At 44.0% G+C, this 26607-nt stretch overlaps 1 protein-coding gene across 4 annotated transcripts in view; it reads left to right on the top strand.

Moving 5' to 3' along the window:
- Positions 1-26607, top strand: part of SORCS1 (sortilin related VPS10 domain containing receptor 1) — a 497958-nt gene that overhangs the window by 437527 nt on the left and 33824 nt on the right. For all 4 annotated transcript variants that reach the window (XM_047703168.1, XM_047703167.1, XM_047703165.1 and 1 more), the window contains exons 19-21: positions 12448-12634; positions 19990-20123; positions 22274-22397. In XM_047703168.1, coding sequence (XP_047559124.1) covers positions 12448-12634; positions 19990-20123; positions 22274-22397 — 445 coding nt within the window. The remainder of the gene's footprint in view (positions 1-12447; positions 12635-19989; positions 20124-22273; positions 22398-26607) is intronic.

Genomic DNA, 26607 nt, shown 5'->3' with positions numbered 1-26607 from the left:
AAGAGAGATTCTATATCCTCTGTAGGTTTCCTTCTCTTTGTAAGATTACATCTTTATTGAATGGCTTCGCTGTATCTAGTATTGTTATATCCATTCTTAAGAATATTGAAAAACAGGCTATGAATGCAGCACTCTAGGACTGTCATCCCTGTATGCCAGACTTCTCCAGAGTCTTGGGTATGAATTAGGCTCTCAAATCCAGAAAACAAACAAACAAATATCCTGACATATGCCACTGGATCTGTAATATCCGCCTCAAAATTTGAGCCCACTTCTCATTTGAATTTGATGCTCTTAATTTTACTTTGAATATAATATTTGGCTCTTGCCACCATACCTAAGGCCGGTTTTTCATAAGAGTAGGGACATTAATGCCAAGCTTCTGATGCTCTTTGAGCAACAAGTCCTCAGGGTGCAAGAGAGACCAAGAGGTCCCCACTGCATTCTGATAATTACACTTCAGTGTGATTAATGCAGAAGTAGGCATGAGTCTCCAGGTTGGTATAATATTTTGTCATTTGGGCACCAAGGATTATGCCTCTGTGTCTCATGGCTTACTCAGAGTTCCACTGTTTCCCATAGATTTGTCTTCTCTCTGTGAGGTTGGGTTGGGTTGGTTGAGGCAATGCCTCTTTCTTTGTCCCCAAGTATGTGCATACAAACCACTCTGTTTAGGCTCCATCTCTTTTGTGTTTCAATGAAAAGTATGAGTGACCCGAGGAATCCACTGTCCCACAGGGTAGTCAGACATACGTGTTTATTTCTTCTTCAACATATATTTTACTAAGTTCCAATTTTATATTATGTACTTTTCATTCAAGACATATTCGTTTTGTGGCAATATGTGTTTTAGGTTAATGAGGGCCTCCACTGTAACAAGTTTTAAATAAAAATCTAACTGCATGAAAAAGAAAACAGTAAATATTTTATATTCATTAAAAACAAAAATAAAATTTAATTTACTGCATTTGTTGTAACAATATTTTTGGCCGCCCCCATTACATTGTAAATATCATTAAGGTACAAACTATGCCATGCCTGGTCTCAGCCCTAGCCTCTCTTCTCCCTGTGCCTAACACGTTGATAGAAACTCAATAAATGTGTGTGGATTTGGATAGGCTTCCCCAAGGAGTATAGAGATAAAGCCTGAACTTAAAAGGAAAACTCTTGAAATTTGAATAATATCCAAAACATGCTGAAGTCTTCATCTGAAATCTAAATCCCTTCCTTTATTCTGTACTAATGCTTGTCCTAATTCTAACATAAGACTATCAATGAAAACCTTGCTAAAATCAGAGCAAAGAAGAGAACTTCTTATTGACAGAAAATAATCAAAGGCTAGATATACTGAGGCTAGCTTGTAACTCCATGCACAATAGTATGCAACTGAGTCAAAATTTTGCCGATTTGACATATGCAAGAAATGGAATCCCTTCCTGCAAATAAGATATGAGGCCACCCTCCATATCTAGGGGACAGAAATAGCTCTGTAACACAACTCCTTCAAATTCCCACAGCTTGGCTCACCCGTGTTCCACAGAACCACATAATTCCATAGAAGCTGATGAAAAGCCCCATTGTCAGAAACTGCATCCTTGCTGTTTTCAGGGTTCTCTCCTAATGTACTATAATGAAGGAACCTTCATCAGAAGCAACAAGGCAAAGGAGACAATATTTCTTCCATCCCAGACTCCCTCACTGTGGTTGATCCAAGAACACACCTACACACACAGACACACACACTGTAATTATGCATCACCGTTTCCTTGAGAGCAAAGAACAGTTGATCCAGAAACCAACCAAGAGGGGAGAGGAAGTGTCCATAAGGGTAAATCTAACTAGCCAAACATTTCAAATACATCTGAATTTTAGGAGGCCGATCGAAAGCATTTTGCACTGAGATCCAGGTATCCAATGAGAGGTCATATCTCTCTGTCTGGGGACTTGCTTAAGATGAATGGTCTCTGGACCACTAATGAGCACCTAATGAGCCTATAGACTTTCAGTGTGATAACTCGGCTTCCTGGAGAAATCCAATGTGAGAACCTGAAGGCACGGGATGGATGGCAAAGGGCCTAATCAGTCTTAAGAACTCAACAAAACCGATTTGGAAGGCATTCATTTGAGAGGACTGCTAGGCAGAAGTAGTGTCTGCATGTTACAGAAGATAATTAAATCTGTTTTAAACAGCTGTAAGAATAAAGAGATGCAATTCGCTGCATAATTTAAGACTTTTAAATTAAATCTGAGGCAAGGGACTAAAATTAAAACTTTGATCTGTATCTCATTGTCTTAATACTTCAATTTACATACAAAGACTGGAAGTTAATAAGGAAAATTCGTGATTATAACTTCTTTGGTGAGATCCAACTCCAAAACGTGAAGGCTGTGTCCTCATTAAATGGATTTCAATGATCTGTAATTTCACATACATTGAAAGACTTATGGCAGCATAAAAGTAACCACAATGTAATAACACTTCATAAATATTGCAGGATGCTGCCAGCCGTCGGATGGTGGAGAAGATGACTCTCGATACAATTTGCAGTGAGACCCTCATTTGTTGAAGTCATAAAAGAATTTGACCTACTTTTTCATCTGGGGAAAGATTGGGGTTTTTAGATACGGCACAAAGAGTTCGCAGGCGCTATTCAGTCCAGGCAGGTATCCGTTTTCCAAGCCAGCCCAGATCTGACTCCAAAGCCTGGGCTGTTTTCTCCTTCCACACAAAGGAACAGGAGCTGATTTCAGTGAGCCGTGGAGACTTAAGAGGCTTTCTCATGTATTATTCCGTACTCCACTCAGCTTTATTCTCTTTGACTCGAGCAAGGTAATTGAACCAAGGTAATTGAACCACTTCATTTCTTCTCCCTTGCTGCTTCGAGTTACAAAGGAAAAGAGGGAAATGAGGCGGGCAATATAGGTCGTCTTTAGCCAGAGGCCTCGCATCTGAAGTTCAGGTTGGCTTAGTTAGCAACTCTTCAGTTCTGGCCCACAAAGGTTGGGGTGTCGCTCTTTAGAGTTTCAGGGAACCGGAGTTTGCCAAGAACTTTGTTCTGCCTCGATAAGCAAGGAGAGAACCCTGGCTCATTATCGAGAGTTTCAGTTCAGTGCACGTCCCAACAACTGGGGCCATCGTCTTCATGTGGGCAATAGTCTTTAGATGGATTTTGAGTCTCTCAGCCTATCTGCTTTAGGCCCCGCAACAGTGGCGCCCCATTTCATCTCCTTGGGTGGCCACCACCCCTGCATGTAAGAACTTCACACAACCACACAGGTTTGGCAAGTGTGTGACTTCTCAGGTTTCTGGCTTTGCACTTTGCCTGTTCCATGACTCGCGGCCTTATCAGCTCATTCCTTAGCATGACCCACCATCCATGTGCAATGGAAAGTCTCCACCCCATGGCCGACAGCACTTGAATAAGCTCTATGTCTTCACCTGAGAGCTGAGATTATTTTAGCTGCCTGAAGGGAGGCTGGAATGTGAGTGGATCTTCAATACTGCCCATAGCAAGAGTGATAGAATTATAAAAGTAGCTGGTCCCTTCCCTTGGGTTTGATGACTGGGATCATGATCATTCCGCCTCTCTTTGTAAGTAATGAAATCGAGGTTGAAATATAAATTGCGTTTCAAAGGGCATGTAACTCCCGGGTTACTGCCTGACGTCTGTAGGACACCTGCACTCTAGTGCCTCTGTAGAGGTCTGCAATGTCCCTGAGATCTCTCAGAGCCTAGTAATTTGGAAAAGTGACAAAGTAACATCCAAGGCAAGAAATCATATATCCATTTCATAGATAAGATCTTATGACTTGGTTAAGTCTAGCAAGCAATGCTAGATATGGAAGTTTTAAAAGCTAGTTAGAAATTTTGAAAGCATAACATAAAACAGAGTAATGATTCCAGTGGGGGGTGTGTGTGTGTGCGCGCGTGCGCGCACGCGTGCCCATGTGCTTCTCATTGGTTAGTATGGCATTTACCAATCTAACGTTGATCTCCCCTCCCTGAGTGGTAGGATTATGAGCAATTTGGATTTTCTTTTTCCTCATTTTATGTATTTCCTACATTCTCTTTGGAAATTTTCCATGACTTTCTCTCTTTTTTTTTTCTTTCTTCTAATTGAGCTAACATATTTCTATTACATATTTTACTACTAGGAAAAACCCATCGCATAGGTTTATTCCTAAAAGCATCTTCCCACTTTAAAAAAAAAATCAAATTTTGTTCTTATTACATACCTGAATGTTTTACTTTTAGAGTGATTTTTGAAGTTGTTCAAAAACATCTTTATGATTTTTATTATTTGGTGGTGCCATTGTTTTCCTACCAGAGGCTGCTGAGCTAAATCCTAAGGCCACTATGTAGTGGTAACAGTGGAGTATTGTCCTTTATTACCTAAAAAGTGTTTTCAAAACATAATGTGGTCAAGGTTCTGACCCCTTTCTACCACAATGTCTAGATGGAGTAAAGAGGCCTTGGCTTAGAGTTATTTATCTGCTTACATAAGCCAAATGTTCCTTCAGCCTTATGGTATTCTGTTCCATTCTAAGCCAGACATCTAGTACAGAAGACATAAAAAGGGAATGTGGAAATTTGCTGTTCATTCAAACACATGGCGCTGTGGCTCATTTGCAAGTGAAGGATTAAACCATTTTGTGATGTTACAGTTGGAAATTCTTGGTCTGAGTATTAGATCCTCAAGTATTTGGATATTTTGTGAGGCAGGTCCCAAGGCTCAGAGTCCTCAAGGAAGGGATCACCCATCTGCATTTCTTCCAAGAGAAGGTGAAATATGTATCCAGACAAACAGTTTGGTGGGTCCATAATCTGGTCTTCTGGCATCACTGACCTTGTCAGACCTGAGTTCTCTGGTGAAATGGAAAACCCCATGCACACACTGCCCTCACCAGTGTGAATGCCCTTCCTCCATGCCCACCGCTGCCATTTCTTGCAAGAGGCTTGGGGGTCAGCATCTTCAGAGAGGCACCTGTGCTCTAGATAACCATCTCTGAATAGGGGAGAAGCTGACTCTGTAATCTGCAGTTATGCCAATATCTTCCTGTCTTGGGATTATGTCCAGAGCTCAGTTTTGAAGCTGAAGAGAAACCCATGAAGCATGACCTGAACCAAATATTCAGGAAATACTTTCCCAGCTGATGTAGTGAGGCAACCTCAGCTTTCAGCAATGGTAGCACCTCTCGAAAAGGATGCCAGAGAGAACCAAGACTTGCTTGGGAACAGGACATAGGGCATTTGCAACTACCTTTTGCCATAGACTGGTGTTGTCTGTGCTGGAAGGACTCAGTTTACCGTTATAAAAGGGCAGGCTCAACCCAGTTACAGCCGCTGATTTTTGTTTAGAGTCCTTTCACTCTTGGTTGAACATTCACATTGGCAGGGTCTCCCCAGACAGGCTTTCCAGCTTCCATAGTGTTTTGATAGAGCCTGGCATATTATACCAGGCTCCTCTTATATCGCCACTTAATGGAGAATTTGATCCATCTTGGCATTCCTCTAAAGGGTTTTAGCTAAAGCTTACAATAGCTTTCTGGTGAGTGAATCCATTCTTCACAAGCACCCACCAGGAATGAGCACAGTAAAATAGTGGGAGTGCTGACCTTGGAGTTAAGAAGAGTTTGGTTCAAACTAGTCTTGTGACACTAAGCAAATTTTAGCAGCCTTTTAGGGTTGAAGATTAAATGAGATATATTATAGAGGGTAGTTATTATTTCTGCCACAGGAAATTCTCAAGAAATGTTCTCTTTTCTCTTAGTGACCACCAGGAGATGTTCTAGAACAATCTTACTTGCGTACTTTATATTAGAAGTCATATACCATTGTTCACTCTGATTGAATTAACACAAGGTGGGTTAGCATTTCTCCCCATGAACTTCTACCCACTGATGAAATCTCTTCTTTGAAAGCTCATTGTACCATAGCCATATCCTTTCTTGTCGAGACTCCACTAACCTGAGTCTAACTAGACCTACCTAGAATAGGCAAAGCACAGGTAGATTACTGTTACTCTGTGCTCCCCACTCTACTAAATATTTTTAGCCTCAAAAAGAAAAGGCTGGGGCGCCTGGGTGGCTCAGTCGTTAAACGTCTGCTTTTGACTCAGGTTATGATTCCAGGGTCCTGGGATCGAGCCCCACATTGGGCTCCCTGCTCAGCGGGAAGCCTGCTTCTCCCTCTCCTGCTGCTTCTGTTCCCTCTCTCACTGTGTCTCTCTCTGTCAAAAACTAACTAAATAAATAAATAAAATCTTTTTTTAAAAAAAAGGCTGAAATATCTAATTTTCTGTCATTCAGTGTTGCTTTATCATTTTTTTATCTTACTGAGTGGTCAGAAGAGCATTAAAAAGAACAGAAATCTAAGACCAAAGTTGGTTGTATTCCATCATCAATCTGTTGTCAATCTGTGTTACCTTCTGGTTATTTCTCATATACTTAATCAATATTTAAATATCAATTTACAGTAATGGTAGAAATAGAATTTGTGTTTTGCATTGTTGCTTGTGTTAGACCATACTCCACCCCTCCCCCTTTAATTCTGGTGAACTCTCTACTCCCCTTCACTTGCTCCCTCCCTCCTTTAATCCTCAAGGCTGGTCTCTCTCTGCCCCTCACTTCACTTCAGCGCCCCCCCCCCCACCAGGGGAATCAGTGTTAACAGACTGGGTTCGATTTGCCAACACCTTTATGCTCATACAGACTCACACATACAGTACATATACTGTTACCTACTGCATCTTTTTTGTTTTTGTTTTTGACAAAAAAATGGGTTGTACTAAAGTCAGTTCTCTACAATGTCGTTTTTTTTTTTTTAAAGATTTTATTTATTTATTTGACAGACAGAGATCACAAGTAGGCAGAGACGCAGGCAGAGAGAGGAGGATGCAGGCTCCCTGCTGAGCAGACAGCCTGATGTGGGGCTCGATCCCAGAACCCTGGGATCATGACCTGAGCCGAAGGCAGAGGCTCCAACCCACTGAGCCACCCAGGCGCCCTTACAATGTCGTTTTTGGTACATGAACTTTAAGATCACTTTTAAGACTGAGTTCCAGTGAAGCCTGAGGCAAGTCTGAGCTTAGCAGGGGCCAGCCCCGTTTCTATCTGCAGTGAGTCCATAATGCCTTTAAGAGTGTCTCAGAGTCTCACTTTTGGATGAGGCTGTCAGCATTGAGTTACTATAGCGTTTGTCTTCCCACTTTTCTCTCAAGCCGTGTTGCAGGAACTGATAGGTTCATACACCTTCCATTCCTCAGGTTAATCTTGGCTCCTCAGTGGCCATTTGATATATTTGTTTTTCTATTACCAAAGTCAGCGATGCCCTTGGAGAACCCCCATATGGATTTCAGGGGGCTTTTGTGCTTTTCTTGGGAACATCTTTTGAGCTAATATTCTCAGTTCTGTATTTGTATCAGAGCAGGTGACGAAAGGGCAGTAGGTCTAAAAAATGTTATATGGTAGCTTAGATAGTTGCCAGCCCAGCAGCCATTCAGGACTGATGACTTGTGATTTGTTAAATGGAAGTAACTCTCAATTATATGGCGCATTTTCCTGACTACTGAATTATGAATACCTATTGTTCCCCATACTCTCTGTCTTCTCTATGGCCTGAACATAATACCGCTTCACCAGAGGGAAGGCATCGAATGCAGTTTGGCATTCCTGCCGATCCACCTTTCCACTTCTAAGCAAAGCTGTTGTTGGAGGGAGAAAGAGTCAAAGCCAGGGATGGAGTCTAACAAGAAAAGAAAGCGATCCCTCGCCTTCATTATCACCTTTCTGTAACTCTGAAAGGCATCACAAGTAACTTTCAATTAAAGAAGCTCACCGAGGAGTGCTCGCTGCATGGATAAAGTTAAACCCCAGATCATCTTAAACCCTTGCTTCAGTGTCACGTGTGGTGGGACGGCAGGCATCTTACTTAACCTGCCAGCGCCCAGTTCTCCTGGGGGAACAGATCAGAGCACCTCTGCCCTTGCTATCTCCCTGGAGTCCTAACAGCCAACTGAGATAATACAGAAGAAAGCACTTCGATGAACAAGCAGAGGCACAGTATTCAAAATGTACAGAAGGGACAAGAATGGCCTGCAGGCACTGGGTTAGCTACTGAGGGCACAACCAGGGAGAACACATCTCAGCACTTAGGACTTTATATATAAACTACTTGTGTATTATCCAGCAACTGGTTTTCCTGCAGAAGTTACCGAATCTTGACAATGTGCATTATAGAATGATTGTTTGTAGTTGTGCATCAGTCGCTTTAAAAAAAAGTTCTTTTATTGCTGGCTTTTACTGATGCATCTTTCACACTGAGAATCCTAAAACATCCTGGGAAATGATCGCCCCCATTCCATAATGGAATGAGAATAACATTAGCTTGTAGTGGGCTGTTCTCATCTTCAGATGGACTAAATGATGAGACGACCTCATATTCAACAATCCAATCCCAAGGGCCTTAACCTTTGGTGCAGCCCAGCATCAGCTGGGAACCTTCTCAGACCACAGCAAACCAACGGAGCATCTTCCCCAGAGGGCTTGAGTCAAGAGGGGACTCTTGGGCGGTAGCTGGGCATCAGCGTGCTTTTTTTTTTTTTTCTTTTAATTTCTACAAGAGGTGCTGATATCAAAATCTGAGATTCGTTGGTTTCAAAACCAATAGACTATGGGAGTTAATTTTGACAGGAAGGTACATGTAATTTCCTTTGCAACTCATATTTCAATTTACCATCGTCTACCCTGAGCTACCCTCTAATTAACTTCCCAGAATAGTTGGGCCTCCTTCCAATTCACCTTCCATATTGTAACCAGAGTGATCTTTTTGAATTAAAAACATCAAAATTCCATCTTCTGCTAAACCTCCGCTTAAAACACTTTAGTGGCTTCTCACTACTCTTAGGAAAAAAATAAAAATCAGAAACTCAGCCACAATTCCTAAAATGTCATTTTTATCCTCTTCAGTCTAGTCATAACATGTTCCTACTGTGTCTTTAGCTTCGTCTTCTTATGACTGTACTACCCACTTACTGCCACAGGGCCCTTGCACAGTTGATTCCCTCTGTCACCATTGCCTGGACTCCTTACCTCCATCTTGCTCACTCCTGTCCTTTGTTTGGTTAAGTTATTTCTTTCCTTAAGGTCATCTTGGCTCAGATACAACTTCTCGGAAGATTTCCCTGAAGTTCTCAGATCAGATTTTTAGCTCTCTACCTCTCCCTACTGTACAACTTACAACACTGTGTACTTTCTTTCATATCAAACCCTGTAAAAACTTTTTATTTATCTGTGATTATTTCATCTGTCTCATTTAGTAGTCTGTATGCTCATGACAGCCCAGACCACATCTGTTTTGCTTTGTTTGTTATAATTAACTTACCATCATTTTCCCATGCCAGGTGTGTCACAAGATAGACACTCAATAAATATCTGCTGGTTTGGTGGTTGGTTGAATGAATAAATGACCAGAAAGCCAGTTAAAGCAGGGCAAGTGTGCCTAATAGTGATGATCTAGGACTAGGCTCTCTTGCCTTTGCCCTGTTTCTTATTCTCTGAAGGGAGTTTTGGCATCCTGGTCTCAGATGTCAATTACAGCCCAAGGAAGTCAGAGGCCCATGACTGATGAGCCCCAAAGAGATGCATTGACAGCTGTGTTAGGCTTATGAAGCACATGAGAGCCTCTGAAGGCAAAAACATGGCATCTAGTATGTTCCACTCGAGTGGGCAAAGCTTCACAGCAGCAGGGATGAAATCTGCTGCTTTGGCCCCTTGGTGCCCTTGTCTCCTGGTATGGAGGATCAAGCTCAGGGGCCTGCACTCACATCAGGGAGAGTGAGAGTGAGAGTTAGAGAGATTTTCCTCATAGTGGACGGAGTATCCTAAAAGCATCACTCCTCTGTGAAGGCAGCCCTACTGATATGGTCGTCCCAACACTATGGCTCCCTTCTTCCATCTGTTACGTACACGGGGAACACTGTCATGAGCAGATACTGAGGAACACTTTCAGGCCAAAAGACTGGCATGACAGACAGTGGAAATCCAGACAGAATTTGAGAGTAGTTTTCAGTCGTTGAAAGAGGTCGATGTCCAGGCCCACAAAAGCAGAATGGTGAATACGACAGAAAGGGCAAGACCGGGAGACTCAGGCAAGGATGGCCCGAGTCAGACTTTTCTCAGGTGTGTGGGTAGCCGCTGTCACTTGTGGGGACTGAGGTAGAATCAGCTGAGATGTTTGTCTCTCCTCTGTGCTCTTGCCAATGGAGAGCCTTACCTGAGGCCCACTCTGTCTCCACAAAGAACCCTAAATCTCTCTTTCTTTCTCAGTCTCTCTCTCAGTGCCCTTCCCTCCCTCTCTCCTCACTTTCTTTCTCCCTATTTTCCCTCCCTCCTCCCTCTCTTCCTTCGTCATTTCCTCCCTACCTCCCTCCCCTCTCCCCCCTCTCTCTTTTTCCTTCCCTCTTCACTCTGTCACTCCCGCTCTTTCTCAGAATTTATATTGCTATTTTCTTTCATGGTTAACCCAGTTAACCCTAACTATTCCTGATGTTTTCCTCAGACACTTGTCCCAGATGATGTGAGTAGATTTTAAGGTGGTTTCTTCCTCTGTGCCCATACCTAAGACTGGCTGGCAGCCCCTCTGCTGAAAATCCAGAAAACATGAGAACTGACCAGAAACAGCACCGAGAAATTGACCAGTCTGATTTGTGCAAATGAAGGACAAGTCAGCAAGAATGGTTGACCTTTATATTTATTAGCGAAGGGAATTGAAGTAATTGCACTGTGTCTAGGCTTGTGGATAATCTGTCTTGTAGTTCCGAGTGGAGTTTCTTTTTCCCACAGGAGGGGAGAGTTCTTGCTCATGTCTTCCGTGAGAGTTAGCTGCCCTGCCGTGTGCCTCCCACACAATGCTTGGCTGGACATAGATCAGAAGAGTAGGGCACAGAGATTCATAGGATTTGAACTGCTTTTCCTTTCTTTGTGAATTAATCTTTTAAATGTCAGCATTTTTAACTTGGCCTTTTCAAAAAATATGATACCATATGAACCTTACTTAATCGAAAAAAAATTTTTTTTTAGTTCAAAGGGTTTTAGTGTATATGTGGGTTTTTAAGTTGTTTTTTTGTTTTGTTTTGTTTTTTTGGTTGTTTTGGTTGTTTGTGTTTGTTTTTTTGGGGTTTTGGTGTGTTTTTTTTTTTTTTTTAGGTTTCTCCCCTAAAAATGGGAAAAGCTAACAAAACAAACAAGAAAACTTGATAAAGGACAGGCTGCATGGGATGGAAGCTGGTTTTTGTCAGTTGGGTCTAAGTAACTTTGTTCCTTAAGAATCTCAACTATTATTCCCAAAGTGTTTTCTTACAGGTCTGGGATTTTAGAAAGCAGATCTTTATCCTCTCTCTCCTTGCCTCCCACTGGGAAATTTAAATCTATATGATTCTGATCCAGCTATAAAATGGGGATTGCATGTCCTTCACAGCTGTGTGGTTTTGACAGTCGTTGATTTGGTCCAAAATTTTATGGAGGATTCATCAACTCACATGTCTTGTAACAACCCTTTGAGTGAAGAGAGTAAGGTATTATTGTGCCCATTTCATAGATGAGGTAACTGAGACCCAAGGAGGCTGAATGACTTGGATGAAGTCATGCGACTTGTTATTGGCGCCCTGGACTCAAGCCCGGAGGGGCAGCTGTGCTTTATCCCCCTCTGATGAATGAAATGCAGGTCCACAGAGATGGGTTCAAATCCTAGGTCTGCCCACTAACTAGCTGTGTTAACCTTGAACAGATAATTAAATCCTTCTTAATGTCAGCATCCCTACCTGTAAAGTGGACAGATGTGGCCTGTTTTTTCTCTCCCAGCTAAGATTCTGTGAAGAATAAAATGATAACCATTTTTCTAGCACAAAATACGGAAGTGTAAAAGAATTAACCATCATTATCTTAAATAATAATAGCGCTGAGCCCAGTGTCCTATCAGGTGTGAGACAAGGTGTCTTTTAACCTTCCTCTAACATGACTAGGGAACCAGTAATGAGAAGGGGGACTCAAGGGTCCTTAAAACCTGGGAAGAGGTCTATAACCATGAGGGTAGGCTGAATTGTTAAAGCTGTGTGTGTACACCTTTTACTCCTGGGGATAAGAGTATAAACAGATCCTTCAGAGAAATTGACTCTCAAGTTAGAGCTGATTGTCAAACACTTAGTTTTCCAAATCTTGAAACTTTTGGTGGTGGATGCCCTTCCGATTTGGAGAACATCCATCTTGGTAAGCTCCGGTCTGCCAGGCAATGTCACAGGGATTCTGTCTAATGCGGATAGATGCTCCCAGCTGCAGGAGGGGGCCGGAGTCCGCCACAAGCCCTGAACCAGGGACTGGGACGAGCCCCAGCCCCTGGAGCAGAGGCGGCCATCACCGACTCCCCTTCTCTGATGCTGGGCTGTTTTTCAGGGTGACGTCCAGAGGACACTCATCCAAGTGGACTTCGGTGATGGCATTGCGGTGTCTTATGTCAACCTCAGCTCCATGGAGGACGGGATCAAACACGTCTATCACAACGTGGGCATCTTCCGAGTGACGGTGCAGGTGGACAACAGTCTGGGCTCTGACAGCGCCGTCCTGTACTTACATGTAACTTGTATGTTATTACTGTTGTTGGTTTATGACATATTTCAAATGTTGTGTCCTTTGAAAGTATAACTCAGAGCTTCCTGTCTAGAAGCAGCTCACCAGTTACCTTTAAGGAGATGGGGAGGGAGGATAAGAGAGCCGAGTGGGAGAAAGTAGAAAGAAAATCAGGGAGCAGAGCTTGAATAATCCTAGAATTTGTGTTGCTGCAACTTGTTCTCATTGGACTTACTGTGCCTTTTCTAGGCGCCTCTGAAATCATACCCCTGTGGCTGGCGGCTGGTGGCTGGGCCGAGCTCTTGGATTGCATATGAGTTTGTCACCATTTTTTTTTTAAGTCAGAAACATTTAAAAACAATTCCCATGTATGGCTTAATCCAATACATTGAGAATTAGCACGAGTGATGAAATTTCTACCCACCTCCCATGATACGTCCCGCTGTAAATTATGCTTTTAGACTTTTGCTTCTTTTTAAAGGTGTTTCCTGGGCTCTTATCTGTGCTGTTCGGTGTTAGAGGGAAGGCGGTGTCAGGCGAGGGAAAGAGCTGCATTGAGAAGTAGTTCCTAGAAATGTTGAAGCATCTGTCCCATCGAGGGATGTGGAGGTGTGCTAAGTCTGATGAGGTCACAACAGCTCCTTAGTTATGTGTCAGGCAAACGTGCACCATGAATGCCTCTGGTGGCAGGTGTGTGGGTGTCCCCAGACAGGCTTGTGACGTGTTTAGGTTGCTACAGAAATGCTTTGCTTTAAAATGAAAGTAGCTACATGAAGCCTGAATGACATAATGGATAAGGAGCTGGCCTTCTAAAATGAAAGTAGTTCCTTTTACGAATGGCCTTGTCCAAATTAATTTTAAATTCTAGACCAAGAGTGTTAAGACTGGGCAGGATTCCATGCCTCCCACCTGCCTCTTGCCCACTGAACTGATCACAGAACATACCAACTAGAATCCTTTTTTCTTAAGCTGCTGTGGTCCAGTGGGAGGACAAGACTACTTAGGGATTCCCCGGGTGATTGTTCATTCCTGAGGATTCCTGCAGTATCTGTGATTCTCGATCTTTCTCTCCCACACACTCATGACAAAGGTGCTTTGAAGAAACACTTCCTCTCTTCTCTGGGTTTAAGTGAAGTTTTACAGGATTCCCAGTCAGCACACTCCTCCTGCCTCTTTTCAGCTGAAGTTTATTAAGCAATTACTATGCACCAAGCCTTGTGTTAAGCAAGCCCTTTGCATGTCTGATCTCACTTCTCAGGACAACCTGAGGAAGTCAGCACTATTAGAAACCCTACTTTACAAAGAACGGCAGGGGCCAGAGAGCTTGAATAATGTATTTGAAATTGCAAAGCCAGGCTTCAGACTCAGGACTTTCCATCTCTGGAGCACCAGCCTTTGATCCCCGAGGTCATTGTCTGTGCTGTCAGTGATGGAACTTGTCCCCTCCACTCCCTTGCAGATTGTCCCAAAGGAGCAGGAGCAACTACATAGGTTCAAGGCACATTTCAGAGGCTCCCTTTCTCCTGACTCAGTGGCAGCCCCTCCCCTCTCCAGGCTGTCCTGCATGGACTTTCTGGAGTTATCTCTTACTAAGGAGTAATCTTCCTTACTAAGGAACGGTCAAGGAAATCTCTCAGAAATACATCACAAACGTTGGTCATTGGTAGCAAAACTAACTTCTAACACAGACGTGGGTACATTTGCTGGGAATGGCCGCCTACCCAGCAGCCTCTCATTTTTCCCGGCTTATTCAGTAAGGGGAGGGTTTTTGTTTGAGAGCTGCTCTCCTGAAGAATTACAATAATTTTAGTCCATATCTTGTATATGTATGAAACGTCTGCCGCACTCTAACCACATGTGAATACGGATTTGAAATGCCGCAGCTTCTCGGTCTCCGTTTCTCGGGCTCTCCCATAGATCACCCATACCTTGGCCTCCCCATCGCCCCTTTGAATTCATCCTCACCCCAAGAAATGATCGTATCCCTTGAGGGCTAGCTCCCTACCCTGGCCCTCTGCCGGGTTTCCTCAACCCTGGGAAGGAAAACAGCACAGAGATCAAAGGTTGCTGACGCCAGGACTTCTAAAAGAAATAAGCTTCACTTTTTCCTTTTTTTTTTTTTCCTCCTCATTAGCCTCGTTGAGTGGCTCAGCAGTTTGACTTTCCCCTTAGTGGTACCTGCTTTGTAAGGGGAATTTTTGTGTTCTGGTTCTAATTTTGTTAGGCTCATCCTGGGTTCAGTGTTTGGATAAGTATACCTCCTATAATGGAACCCCTCTGCAAGCATGACTTTGGGCATAAAAATTAACTGTTTTGTACTAATTCTATTAAAGCAAGACTCTGCCTCGCCTGATGCCTCCCCTGTGACAGGCGTGTTGGGGCAGAGAAAGCAAAGATGGGAGAAGGACTTCCTCTTTGACGCTGTTTTACGCTCAGAGGAAGTCAGAACAAGACCATACTTGATTAACATTCCCCCACATCTCAAACCTGAAGGGGATCATGGCAGTTTTTGGTGCTAGGTCCCAGGTTCTGGGGCCAGAGCCCGGTGGGGGGGGTATTTTTTTGTAGAACAAACATATTGGACTGGGTTAGGAGTGGTTAGGTGCAGATACTGGCCTGAACTCCTGGCCAACTCACTCCATTTCTCTGAGCCTAGGTTTTCTCCCCTGTCGTATGGGGAACCCTCATCTTGTTTCTCAGGTTCCTTCAAGCAGAATATGCTGTGATCTGTCAGCTAGTAAAGCTGGCTTCTCCACCATCCCAAAGTAGCGCTTGTGTTTCTACATTGGGGGTTCAGAGCAGCAACTCTTTTTTTTTTTTTAAATTTTATTTATTTATTTATTTGACAGACAGAGATCACAAGTAGGCAGAGAGGCAGGCAGAGAGAGAGAGAGGAAGAAGCAGGCTCCCCGCTGAGCAGAGAGCCCGATGCGGGGCTCGATCCCAGGACCCCGGGATCATGACCTGAGCTGAAGGCAGAGGCTTTAACCCACTGAGCCACCCAGGCGCCCCCAGAGCAGCAACTCTTAGCTCAGTTTCCAAGCCCGCCCTCTGCTTCTCTCACTAGTACCCCCTCCTCTTTGCCTGGATTTCTCCCCCACTGCCTGACTTGATGGCATTCTCTCTGTCTCTGCTCTCCAGGTCAGAAAGGAGATTTGATTTCAAATCAGAGGGTTTTGTTTTTGTTTTTTTAATACGAGTTTGGAAGGTCATCAGAAACAAATGGAGATGATGTGCCTGCTCTAACGTTGCCAGGAGTGGGCCAGCCATTCTCGCTGAGAGGCTGCGTAATCTGTTGTAGCTGACAGTTGGAAAGTCCTTGGGGATAGGATTTACCGTGCTCTGCAAGTTTGCAAACTAACGAGACATGCGGTGCAGCCGGGGTTCCCTTCAGCTGGTGGAGCAGGGGATAGAAGTTAGAGGGCATGCAGATTTCTGCTCAGAAAACTACCCCATCTCAGCCAGTCTTGCAGAAAAAAGTCACTGAAAACTGTGCAAATTTGAAGAATGGGAGGTTTAAAAAAAAAAAAAAAAAAAGATGAGACAGATTTTCTAGTTCTTCCCGAATCTTTCTAACTACTTCTGTGGATAGGTACCATTTGCAGATGTCTTTCTGTTCCTATCTTAGGGTAAAATGTGGTTTTCTTGAAAACCTATGCAGCTTTGCAACTTTTCACGTGATTATCATTTGGTCCAGCAAATGTCAAACCCGAGTTTTGTAAAGTGTGGCTTTATGAGTCACGTGCCCCAGAATTACATGATAAAAATATAGTGTCCTAGACCTCATCCCAGACCTGCTATCTTGGAATTCCTAGAGGTGTGGGTCATCGTCTGCCTTGAACAGATTAGTATAATCTTTATGCACTTTGAAATTTCAGAACTCTGTTTCAGGATCTCATCTTTATCCTTTGAACCACTTTTACTTCTTCTAGCAGATTTTTAACATTTCAGACAAACAGCCATGTAATGCACACACAATATTTAATTTGGTGGTCGGACCTGGTCTCCAAAACAAATGGCAGAGGCAGTCCCCAGCAGTTGTTACATATGTGCATATATGTGCACGCGTGTACGTGCGCGCGCGTGCACACACACACACACACACACACACACACAGTGTTCAGCCTCACAAACATCAGCTGCTTTCTGTAGCACATTAGGGCTAAACTGGGAAAGAGGGAGACCCAATTAACACAAGTTATTTCCCAGTTCCCTCACCCCCCTGGCCTGGAAGATTCATATGGAGTGATGCAGCGCCACCTGCCGTCCCTTTTGTGCATCACAAGCACCTGTCTGCCGGAGCCACATCTGCCGGCTTGTTCAGCTCTGGATTTAGAGCAGCCAGCCAGCTGGGGGCCCCCAGGGGCTGGAGTGTACCTTCCGCAGCTCAGCGGGCTTAGTGAGGACTGCACGCTCTGTACACAGAAGAGATGCTTAAAAGATAGGCTTTGGGGCAGCAGGTGTGTTAAATGCATGAGAAGTAAATGAATACAGGAGGACAAGGTGGGAATAATATGAAAGGCAAACTGCGCACATGTGAATGAACGTGTGATGTGTACTTCAGCGCCTACAAGCCGATGCGCTGTGCATTCTGAATCCTTCTTAGATCTCATTGGCTCCCCCTCTTTCCCTCCATCTCTCCCCTGCAGCCACTCGGGCATTCTTGCTGTTCCTCAGACTTGGCAAACAAACATCCCCCTCAGGGTCTTTGCACTTGCCCTGCCCTCATCCTGGAGCATCATAAGGAGTGTGGGGGGCACTCCTTCCCTTTATGCAGGTCACTGCTCACATGTCATTTCTTCTGAGAGACAAAAACAGCCCTCTCTCGCCTCCCCCAGCTTTATGTGTTCAGTGTCCCCTCCCCCAGTGAGACATGAACTCCGCCAAGTAGCAGGTGTCCCCAGCACCTAGAATAATGCCTGATGTGTGGCATCCCTCTGAAACTATTGAAGGAATTAATGACCACAATTCACGGAGAAGGTTCCATTTCTGCTGTTAATAGGACCCACAGATGCCATCCTTCCTCTGATGTTCTGACTTTAAAAAAAATATTGAATACTCATATGTGAGAGAGACACAGAAAATGAGTCCCTTAGGATGGAACCGACATGCTTAAGAGAGCTTATCTAGTCCTTGTATTCTAGCTGATCAGGGAGATCACCGATAAGGGGAGTCAGGAAGAACATTCCAGAAGCCTGGTCACTGCCACTGAGACTCGACGGCTGGCAGGTGCCTTGAGAGAGGTGTCTACCCTGAGGCCTTGGGGCAGCACAGGGCAGCACCTGCTGAGCAAACCGAGTGATAGAAAACAGCAGAGCCATGAAAGAAATGAGAGCCTGTGTAAAGTGCACTTGCCAGCACCGGGGGTATATTTCAGTGATGGGTAGATACTGACTCTTAGTAGCTATTTTGTGAAGATGGGAGAGATCTTTTGGAACATTTGTCACCTGGCCAGAGCATGGGCTTTAAAATCAAACTGCTTTGGCTCACATCCTGGAATCGATGTTTCCTCGCTGCATGACCTTGGGAAAGTCATTGTCCTCTATTTGTTCATCTTTAGTTGGAAATGACAGTAGTGCCTATTTCTTGAGGTTGTTGTGAGGAGCAAACGAGAATGAAGAGTCATTAGCAGAATATGTGACACATGGTCATCACTCAGTAGATGCTGCCTTTTTTTTTTTTTTAAAGCACATCGAACCATTCTGACTTATGAACAACTACTTCTTATCATATGCTTTATAAACCAGAAAATCAACTCTATTCTGTATGCAGGTCACCAAGCCTCTAATTCTTTAAAGAGAGAGAAGCACAGACAAAAGCAGAAACAAGAAATTGTTCATGTACCCAACAAATATTCAATTATCTGCTACATCTCGGGAACTATGCTAGTCTTTAAATACAAAGATAAATATGAAAGACCCTTACCCTCCAAAAGTTTGATTTTAGATCAATATGTGTTAACTGTCATCATCATTATTAGGTAATGGGAATTTTAATTTCAAACCGGTAGCATGATCAACTTGGCTTTCTAGAAAAATCACTCTCACCACAGCTTGTAGTATGAGAAGATACATAGTCATTACCATCCGTAGTATGAATGTATGATGTGCATACATGTAAGGATGAACTCATATAAGTACACATATGCATACCTCAGAGCCTACAAAACAATATACTATGTGTCCTGAATCCCTCTTAGATCAGGGATCTAAGCCGCTCGGGCTTTCTTTCTATTCTGCAAACACAGAGAACCACCTCCCCCTCAAGATCTTTGCACTTGCTCTACCCTGACCGGGGAGTCTATGTTTTATTCTGGGTGCTGAGGACCCTGGCACCAGGTGTAACTGGTTATTACTGCAGAGGGTATGCAGTAAACACCCAGAGCGGGAGGGCGGATTAGCTTGGGGCAGGTTGGAGGCAGGAAGAGAGGTACGGCTCGTGACAGTCCAGCTGTAAGAGCCAGGGAAAGACTGGGGGCGGGGAGGGGAGCTCTCACCGAGAGACATTTATAAAACCAAGTCAGTTGTTTCCAACATAGAATGGGTGACAAGGAATAAGGAATCCAGGTTGACTTTCTGCTTCTGGGCTGGTCCCCTGGATAAACATAGTTTTCCATTCATCAAGACATGAAGAATAGAGAGTGGGGGAAAAGATAATGAATTTCTTAGGATCATTGGGCTCCTCATTGAGTCCCGAGTCGGGTAGGTGGTTTTTGAGTTCTGAGCATGTGCTTTATAGTGGAAGGTCAGCGTGTGGATGAGAATACTCAGCAGAACAGTACATGGAAGGAAAAAAGGCCAAAGTCAGTATCCTAGGAAAGCCAACAGAAGAGGTGGTTAAACCAGGTGGAAAGGTGCCAGTTTCTTCTCCACCTCATGGAATAATGATGGGGTGACAGACTTTTCCCACATTCACCTCGGAGAAAACTATTGCCTCAAAGGGAAGACCAGGGGTCAGAGGAGGGGCCCTACCGATTCTCTCTGAAGAAGGGACTCAAAGAGGGTTCTGTCCTCCCGGTTTACCTCCGCAGATGCAACTTCTTGGGAAGACTTCGCATCTTTCTGGAAATCCTCGTTTATGCCTCTTTATTTAAAGAATTCATAAATTACTTGTAAGTTTTTAAGGTTTTATACATAAATAACTCAGGTTTTAGGCCTGGCAGAAATATCAGTAAATGGAAAATACTGAGACACAGTGGGTCCCAATAATATCTTTTCTCCCAAGTAGGGAAAACCCCTTCTCCTCAGGGAGTATGACTGTGATGTTTTGGAGGCTTCCAGAATGAGTATGTATTCTCTTCAGAGCAGGGAAGGGGAAGCCCAGAAAGCTCTTCCTTCTCTATGCCTCGTCTTTTCTCTCATGCCTCAGGTCCCCTGGAACACGTACACCTGTCTCTTCCTTTCGTCACCACAAAGAACAAAGAGGTCAACGCAACGGCAGTGCTGTGGCCCAGCCAAGTGGGCACCCTCACTTACGTGTGGTGGTACGGGAACAACACGGAGGTGGGTCCACTCAAACTGGCTGAAGGTAAAAAGGAAAGGAAAGGACTTGTGTAACCCAAGAGTCTACGAGTAGTCCTGGCTCCAGGGACAGTAGTCTCATCGTGCCCCAGTAATGTCATCAGCGTGTTCCCTCTGTCCCTCTGTCTCTCTCTCACCACACCACCCCTGCCCTTCACCTATGCCTTCCTCTGTGTTAACCTTCTTCTCTAGCTGGCCTTCCCTTTGCAAAGGGCTTAGCAGCAGCCTGAGCTTTATACTCTCACAGCTTAGCAGAGAAAATAAACTGACTTTCATAGAAGTTCTAACAGAAGTCCTGGAATGGAGTACTATTGACCAGGCCTTCCCAGTGCTCAGGGTAGAAAAAGACGTGTTGAAGTCAGTCTCCTTGGAACCACATGGACCAAGAGAAGGGGGAAAATGGTCCCCCAAAAGGGGAAAAAAAAATAGATACCAGACCGTCAAAAGCAAAAATACTTACCACAACCTGGCCCCCAGATGGCCTCCTCCCTTGAATCAGACATGGCCACTCCTTTCTCTCAGCTTTACCCTTTCCGTTTTCCCAGAACACACCCTGTGATCAAAAGTCAACAGCAACTTTAAAACGAGCAGAGACCTTAAACTTCATTTACTTTAAGGCCTTCGTTTTTCAGATGAAAAAATCAGGAGGACACACACGAAGGGATTTCCTCCCTCCTCGTTCATCGGCTTCACGAGGAGGCCGGATCCAAGGCCTTCCCACGCCCACATGCATTTTCCTTCCCCTGATACCAGGCTGAAAGCTCCATTTTGAACTTTATCCATTCTCACAGTTTACAGTTTGCCTCCAAATGTGAGTTAAGGCGGTCTGGGCGAAGGCCTTCCCAAAGGACAGTGGCATGAGCTGCTCAGAACAAGAAAGCCTCATCTTCCAGCAGGGCTGCTCTCTTGCGCTTGGTGACTTAGCTCTTCAAAGAGAGTGCATCCTATCCTGACATAAATCTTTTTCTACCCTAGAGCTGAATGTTGGCTCTAATAGGAGTCATAATTTTGCCCAGGCCCAGGGAGGAAACCTCTCCTCACCCCAGACCTCCTACTTGCCTGGCAGGGGAAGGAAACTCTCACATCTCCTGCTAATTTAACTCCACTGAAAAGAAGCTTTTTAAAAATTTCTTCTGAAAACTATCCATGTAAATGTGGCCTAAGTTAGGCCCAGTACCCACAGTGGCAGAGGAGAAATCCAAGTTATTTGCGTAAAATGTAGTGTTGGAGGGGAAAGGTACTAAACAACTTTCTTCTGTGTCTCTTTTTCTTTAATGTTTTTTTAACCTGACAGCAGAAAACCAAATTCTCAACAGATTACATTGAGTAGGTTTCTTAGGCTGGGCGTTAGCCTTCCCTCTGCTACCCAGGGAGCTGGTTACATGAATTTAGATTTTTAAATTAATTAAGACAGGAAAGAAGTGTTTGTAGGGAATGAGTGGAGGGAGGTCAATAGGCTAATCATCTTTTCCTCTAGGACCCTGGCGTCCGATTATATCACAGGCACGACTCCAAGTTGTAATTTTTTTTCAGTCCTCAAACCACTGTCCAATTAGTACTTGTTTCCATAGCAGCTACTTCCAGAAAATTTCAGAGGAGTCAAGCCACACAAGGCCACTTGTAGTCTAACGAGGACAGTTTTGGTGTCCATGTTGTTGTGTTCCATTGTAATGTTCTGTGAATCGTACCCCCTAGAGATGACCGACTGCAAGCTTGGAGATTCTCAGTGACTGCCCGCTACATCTGGATTAGCATGAGCTGCCTGTTTGGGTCTGATTTGAGTATTTCTTTGTTTTAAGAGACCTGCCAGTTATGAGTAGGCTGCAGATAGAGATCTGTCCCACCACTAAGCAAGGCCTGTCGATCTCCCCAGCCCTGAACCAGGATGACACCGAAAGAGAGGGTCATAGTCACAGGGAATGGGCAGAGTCCCTTGGGGTCATGGCTCTTCTCACAGCTCCTTTCCAGCCCAGACTTGAGATGATGGGGAAGCAGCTGGAGCCATTTGCATGGGGGCACACCGGGAAGAGCCTATGCTGACTTAAGTGGCTTGTTGGTGGCTCAGAGCTCATGGCTGGTCTCATCGGTGGCTGAGCAGCTGTCCCCTCACTCTGTGCCCTCTCCTGTTTCAGCCTCTGATCACCTTGGAGGGGAGCATATCTTTCAAGTTTACTTCTGAAGGGATGAACACCATCACAGTGCAGGTCTCAGCTGGGAATGCCATCCTGCAGGACACGAAGACCATCGCGGTGTATGGTGAGTGCCTGTGTGCCTGCCCCCTTTCTGGCTCACCTTGCTTGGCCTCCCCAGGCTCAAGTGAGGTAGTGTGGTTGTAGGCTACCAGAGGCCCCCAGGCCTCTACCCAGACCACAGAGGGCAGTGGTGGAGGAAGAACTGAGTCAGGTCTGGTCTCATCCTCTGGGGAAGATGTGGTTCCCCAGCATAGTTACGGCCCCAAGACCCCAGGAGCATTTACTGGTTTGTGTTTTGAAAGGGGCTCTTCTACCCTCACTCACCTGAGGTGGGATAGGATGAGTTTCATTACGTGTACAGCTAATTCATCCCATTTGTATCTTGGTGATGGTTGAATAACGAAAACCCATTAGAAAAGGAAATAGTTAATATTGAGACTTTTTTTTAAAAGTTCAACTTGAAGAGTCTTGATGATTAAGAACAATCTACCAATATCTAAATATTCCGAGAATCTCTTCCTCAATTATGGATCATCAAAACAAACAAACAAACAACAGCAACAACAACAAGAAGAAGTCTGCTTGAAGGGCGACAACAAGCAGATGTCACGTATCGCCCTGGACTGGATATTAATTTGAACAAACATCTATACAATCTTCTAATCAGTTGGGAAATTGAATGTAGTCAGTATTGCATGGAATGAAAATTTACTGAAGTGGAAAAAGTAGGATCCCTGACTGAAAATGGGGGATTAAAAACAGTTTCTACAAACTGATCTCATTTTGGTAATTTTTGTCTGCATGGAAAGATGGTCAGGTATGCAGAGTGTTATTAGTGGATGATAAAAATGTGAAGTGTGCTGTTAATATTAAAGTGGTACCTATGCATCATGGAAAATTAAAGTTTAAAAAAGACAATTTAAAAGAAGATAGGACAGGTAAATGCTGTGCAGAGAGAGCGCAAAAGGGAGGGATGAAGGGTGGACGGGGGAGACCAAGACTGAGACAGAGAGAAAGAGTCAGAGAGAAACTAGCTAGTGGTCCAATAATATCAATTGCCCCAGTCCCAGAATTAATTGGTTCTGATGCAGGTTCTGCTTTTCATTTCTCATCTTACCAACTTGACCTTCAGATTTAAAAAATAATTTATAAGGAACTTTGAACAAGTCTGAGAACACTATTCCGTGCATGCCCAGGAATTAGCTTCATAATGTTTCCTCCTTCCTCCCCTCCCCTGCCCGACACCCTCCCCAACCTCCTGCAAGAGGCTTGAGAAGCCCAAAGAGTAAGTGAAAGCAAACCAGGGCTGTGGTTTTCCTAACAAGGTCCTATCATGAAGAGACCTGTCAGCCTGGTGGCCACAATGGAGAACTTTTGCTTCTCTTTCCTTCTGCATCTCCTCTCTATACTCTGGGAATGCACTAAATCTTCATAACAACCCTGGCGTAGGGGTGAGAGGTGTTACTACTCTCATTCATTCCTTCAGCAGGGCAGGTAACTTGCCCCAGCTCAGATGTGTTGGAAATGGGTCTCTAACCCAGCCCATCTAGACTGCAGGGCCCATGCTCTGAAGTTACCCCACTAACCAGTCTCGTGGCTGTTCCACATGGGCTCTCTGTCCTCTCTCTTCTTCCTGGAGGTTATGGGTATCACTGATGGGCACTGACCCATGACCCATTGCCCTCTCACCAGTGGCAGGATTTCTTTCTTTTTATGGCTGAATCATATTCCATTGTATGTCTATACTGTACTTTCTTTATCCATTCCTCTGTCTGTGGACACTTAGGTCATTTCCATATCTTGGCTATTGTAAATAATGTAGCAGTAAACATGGGGATGCAGATCTCCCTCGAAGTTAGTATTTTTGTTTCCTTCTTATAAATACACAGAAGTGGAGTTTCTGGATGATATGGTAGTTCCATTTTTAATTTTTTGAGGAATCTCCACGGTCTTTTTCTATCTTTCTTGATGGTTACATTTCAAAGAGATGGCTCCAGGTTCCTGAGAAAGGCATTCCTGGTTTGGAAAAGATGTGTATCTCAGAAGAGCAGAGAAGAGATTTATAATTTCAGGTTTTATAAAGTAAATGCTGGAAGCAAAGGGATGTCAGAGGCCTGCAGTCAGGAAGAAAGTTGTCTAAAACTTAGTTAAGCTGAGGGGGAATATTAAGGGCCTTACAGACAGACTGAAGGAAGGATTATATTTGGGAAATTGACAGGGGAAAAACTGTCCACCCCAAGCCACCAAATGGACTGCAGGAAAGAAAATCTGGTTCATCTAGTCTGCATTGTTTCCCTTAATTTGCTTCAGGGCACAGGTTTGCTTTTAAATAAAAAAAAAAAAAAAAAAAAAAGTAAATGTGTAGAATTCGTCTGTCTCAGCAGCTGCAAACACACACACACACACACACACACACACACACACACACACACACACACACAGAGTTGGCCCTTGAATGACAGAGGTTTCAGCTGCAAGGGTTCGCTCATATATGGATTTTTGGGTAGGTACAGTCAGGTACTGAAAATGTATTTTACCTTCCTTATTATTTTCTTAATTTTTCCTTTCTCTGGTTTACTCTATTGTTAAGAATACTGTGTATGATACATGACATACAAAATATGTGTTAATTAACTACGTTGTCAGTAAGTGTCCTGGTCAACAGTTTGCTATTAATAGTAAAGCTTTTAGGAATAATTGTGGATTTTCATCTACCAGGGTGAGGCATGGCGTCCTAAACCACACATTGTTCAAAGGCTCAACCGTGTGTGTGTGTGTGTGTGTGTGTGTGTGTGTATTACTTGTGTTCACCTTGTTTAGTACCCCCACATGCATCCCTGCTTTTTGAGTAAACAAGTGTAACACTCCAGTGTCCTGCTACTGAGCTTGCTGAGTTATTACAGAGAGAGCCACGTTATTTTTCTATTTGTGTCTTATTAAGATAAATAGCTTCCCTTACACATGATGTTTCCAGTTTGGTAAAGATTTGGGGAGAGTGAAAATGACATCAACTTACATCTTTAAAGTGAAAAGTTAGGACTCAGTGGCTGATTCCTTGGGACTCTCATTTACATGCTACTAATTAAGATGCATTTCATTATTCTCCACCAGAACTGAAGTGGTGATGTTCATACAGGTGACCAGTGTCTCATAAAATAGTCAAGCTGCGAAAAATATGTCTTTGAAATAGGCTAACTGCCATAATACACTCCTTATAATTTAAGAGTCTTCAAAGCCTGTGTCTGATAAGTCTTTAGCATTTTTAGGAAATGCGCAAGTGGGTTTTTATGTTTTCTGAATGTAAAATCAGCATTACCCATGTCACTGAGCCCCTACTGAAACATGAGGACATGCTTTAAACAAGAAAGAAATGTTTGTTGAATAAGTCAATGCATAAATTACAGACAACCTCCAGTGTTATGTAATTATTTATTTAACAAATTTATTAAAAGACTAGCTAATAATCAAAAACCTACCATGTGCTTGGTATCATCCCACAGGACCAGGAACATGGTCTTCTTGTCCTTGCTGACCTTATGTCTGTGTGGGAGACAGGCTGTAAAAACAAAATAATTTAAGTAGCAAGAAGTGCAAAGATGACAGATAGGGTCATATGATGAAAGGTGTCTGAGGTAGCAGAAGGGAGGGTAACTCAGGTTGCTAGTGGCAGAGTTTCTCCTGGGAGACACTGATGGATGATGGAGAAGGAGCCAACCATGCCGTATCTGGAGGAGTGGAAGTGTGTTCATGTGGGAAGGAACACAGCAGCATGGAGAGGTCCTGGAGCACAGAGGAGCAAGGAGATCGGCAGCAGAAAAAGTCTGCCCTGGCTTATGTGGGATGATGAAGGCCGTGGTTAAGAAGTTGATTTTTTTTTCTAAAAGCCACTAGCAGGTTTTAGGGCGGTGACATGACCTGACTTGTCCTGGGCTGAGTTCCCCATTGCTGGGCTCCGAAACCCATCACTGCCTTGGGCCAACACCATGCTTTCCAGGTGCTGACTGCAGCTACTGACTGAGTGTGACAGACACTTAAAGCAGACTCCTTCCTGGCATGCAGGGGACTCTTTCTTTGCTGACGTGGCTCAAGGACTCCCTGACAGTCCCGCTGTACCTTCCTCACACTGCAAGGCAGCCACTGAGCCTTCCTCCCTCTCTCCCACAAGTGTCACAGATGCTTCTGGGGGCTGCAGTGCGCCCCCTCCTCAGCCTCCCCATCTTCTCCTCCTAACACCCTTACTTTTGCAATCTTATCCTACTCTTGGAAGGACTGAG

The sequence above is a fragment of the Lutra lutra genome, chromosome 14, assembly GCF_902655055.1.
Source record: "Lutra lutra chromosome 14, mLutLut1.2, whole genome shotgun sequence".
Classification (NCBI taxonomy): Eukaryota; Metazoa; Chordata; class Mammalia; order Carnivora; family Mustelidae; genus Lutra; species Lutra lutra.
This window is presented reverse-complemented; position numbering and strand designations above follow the sequence as displayed.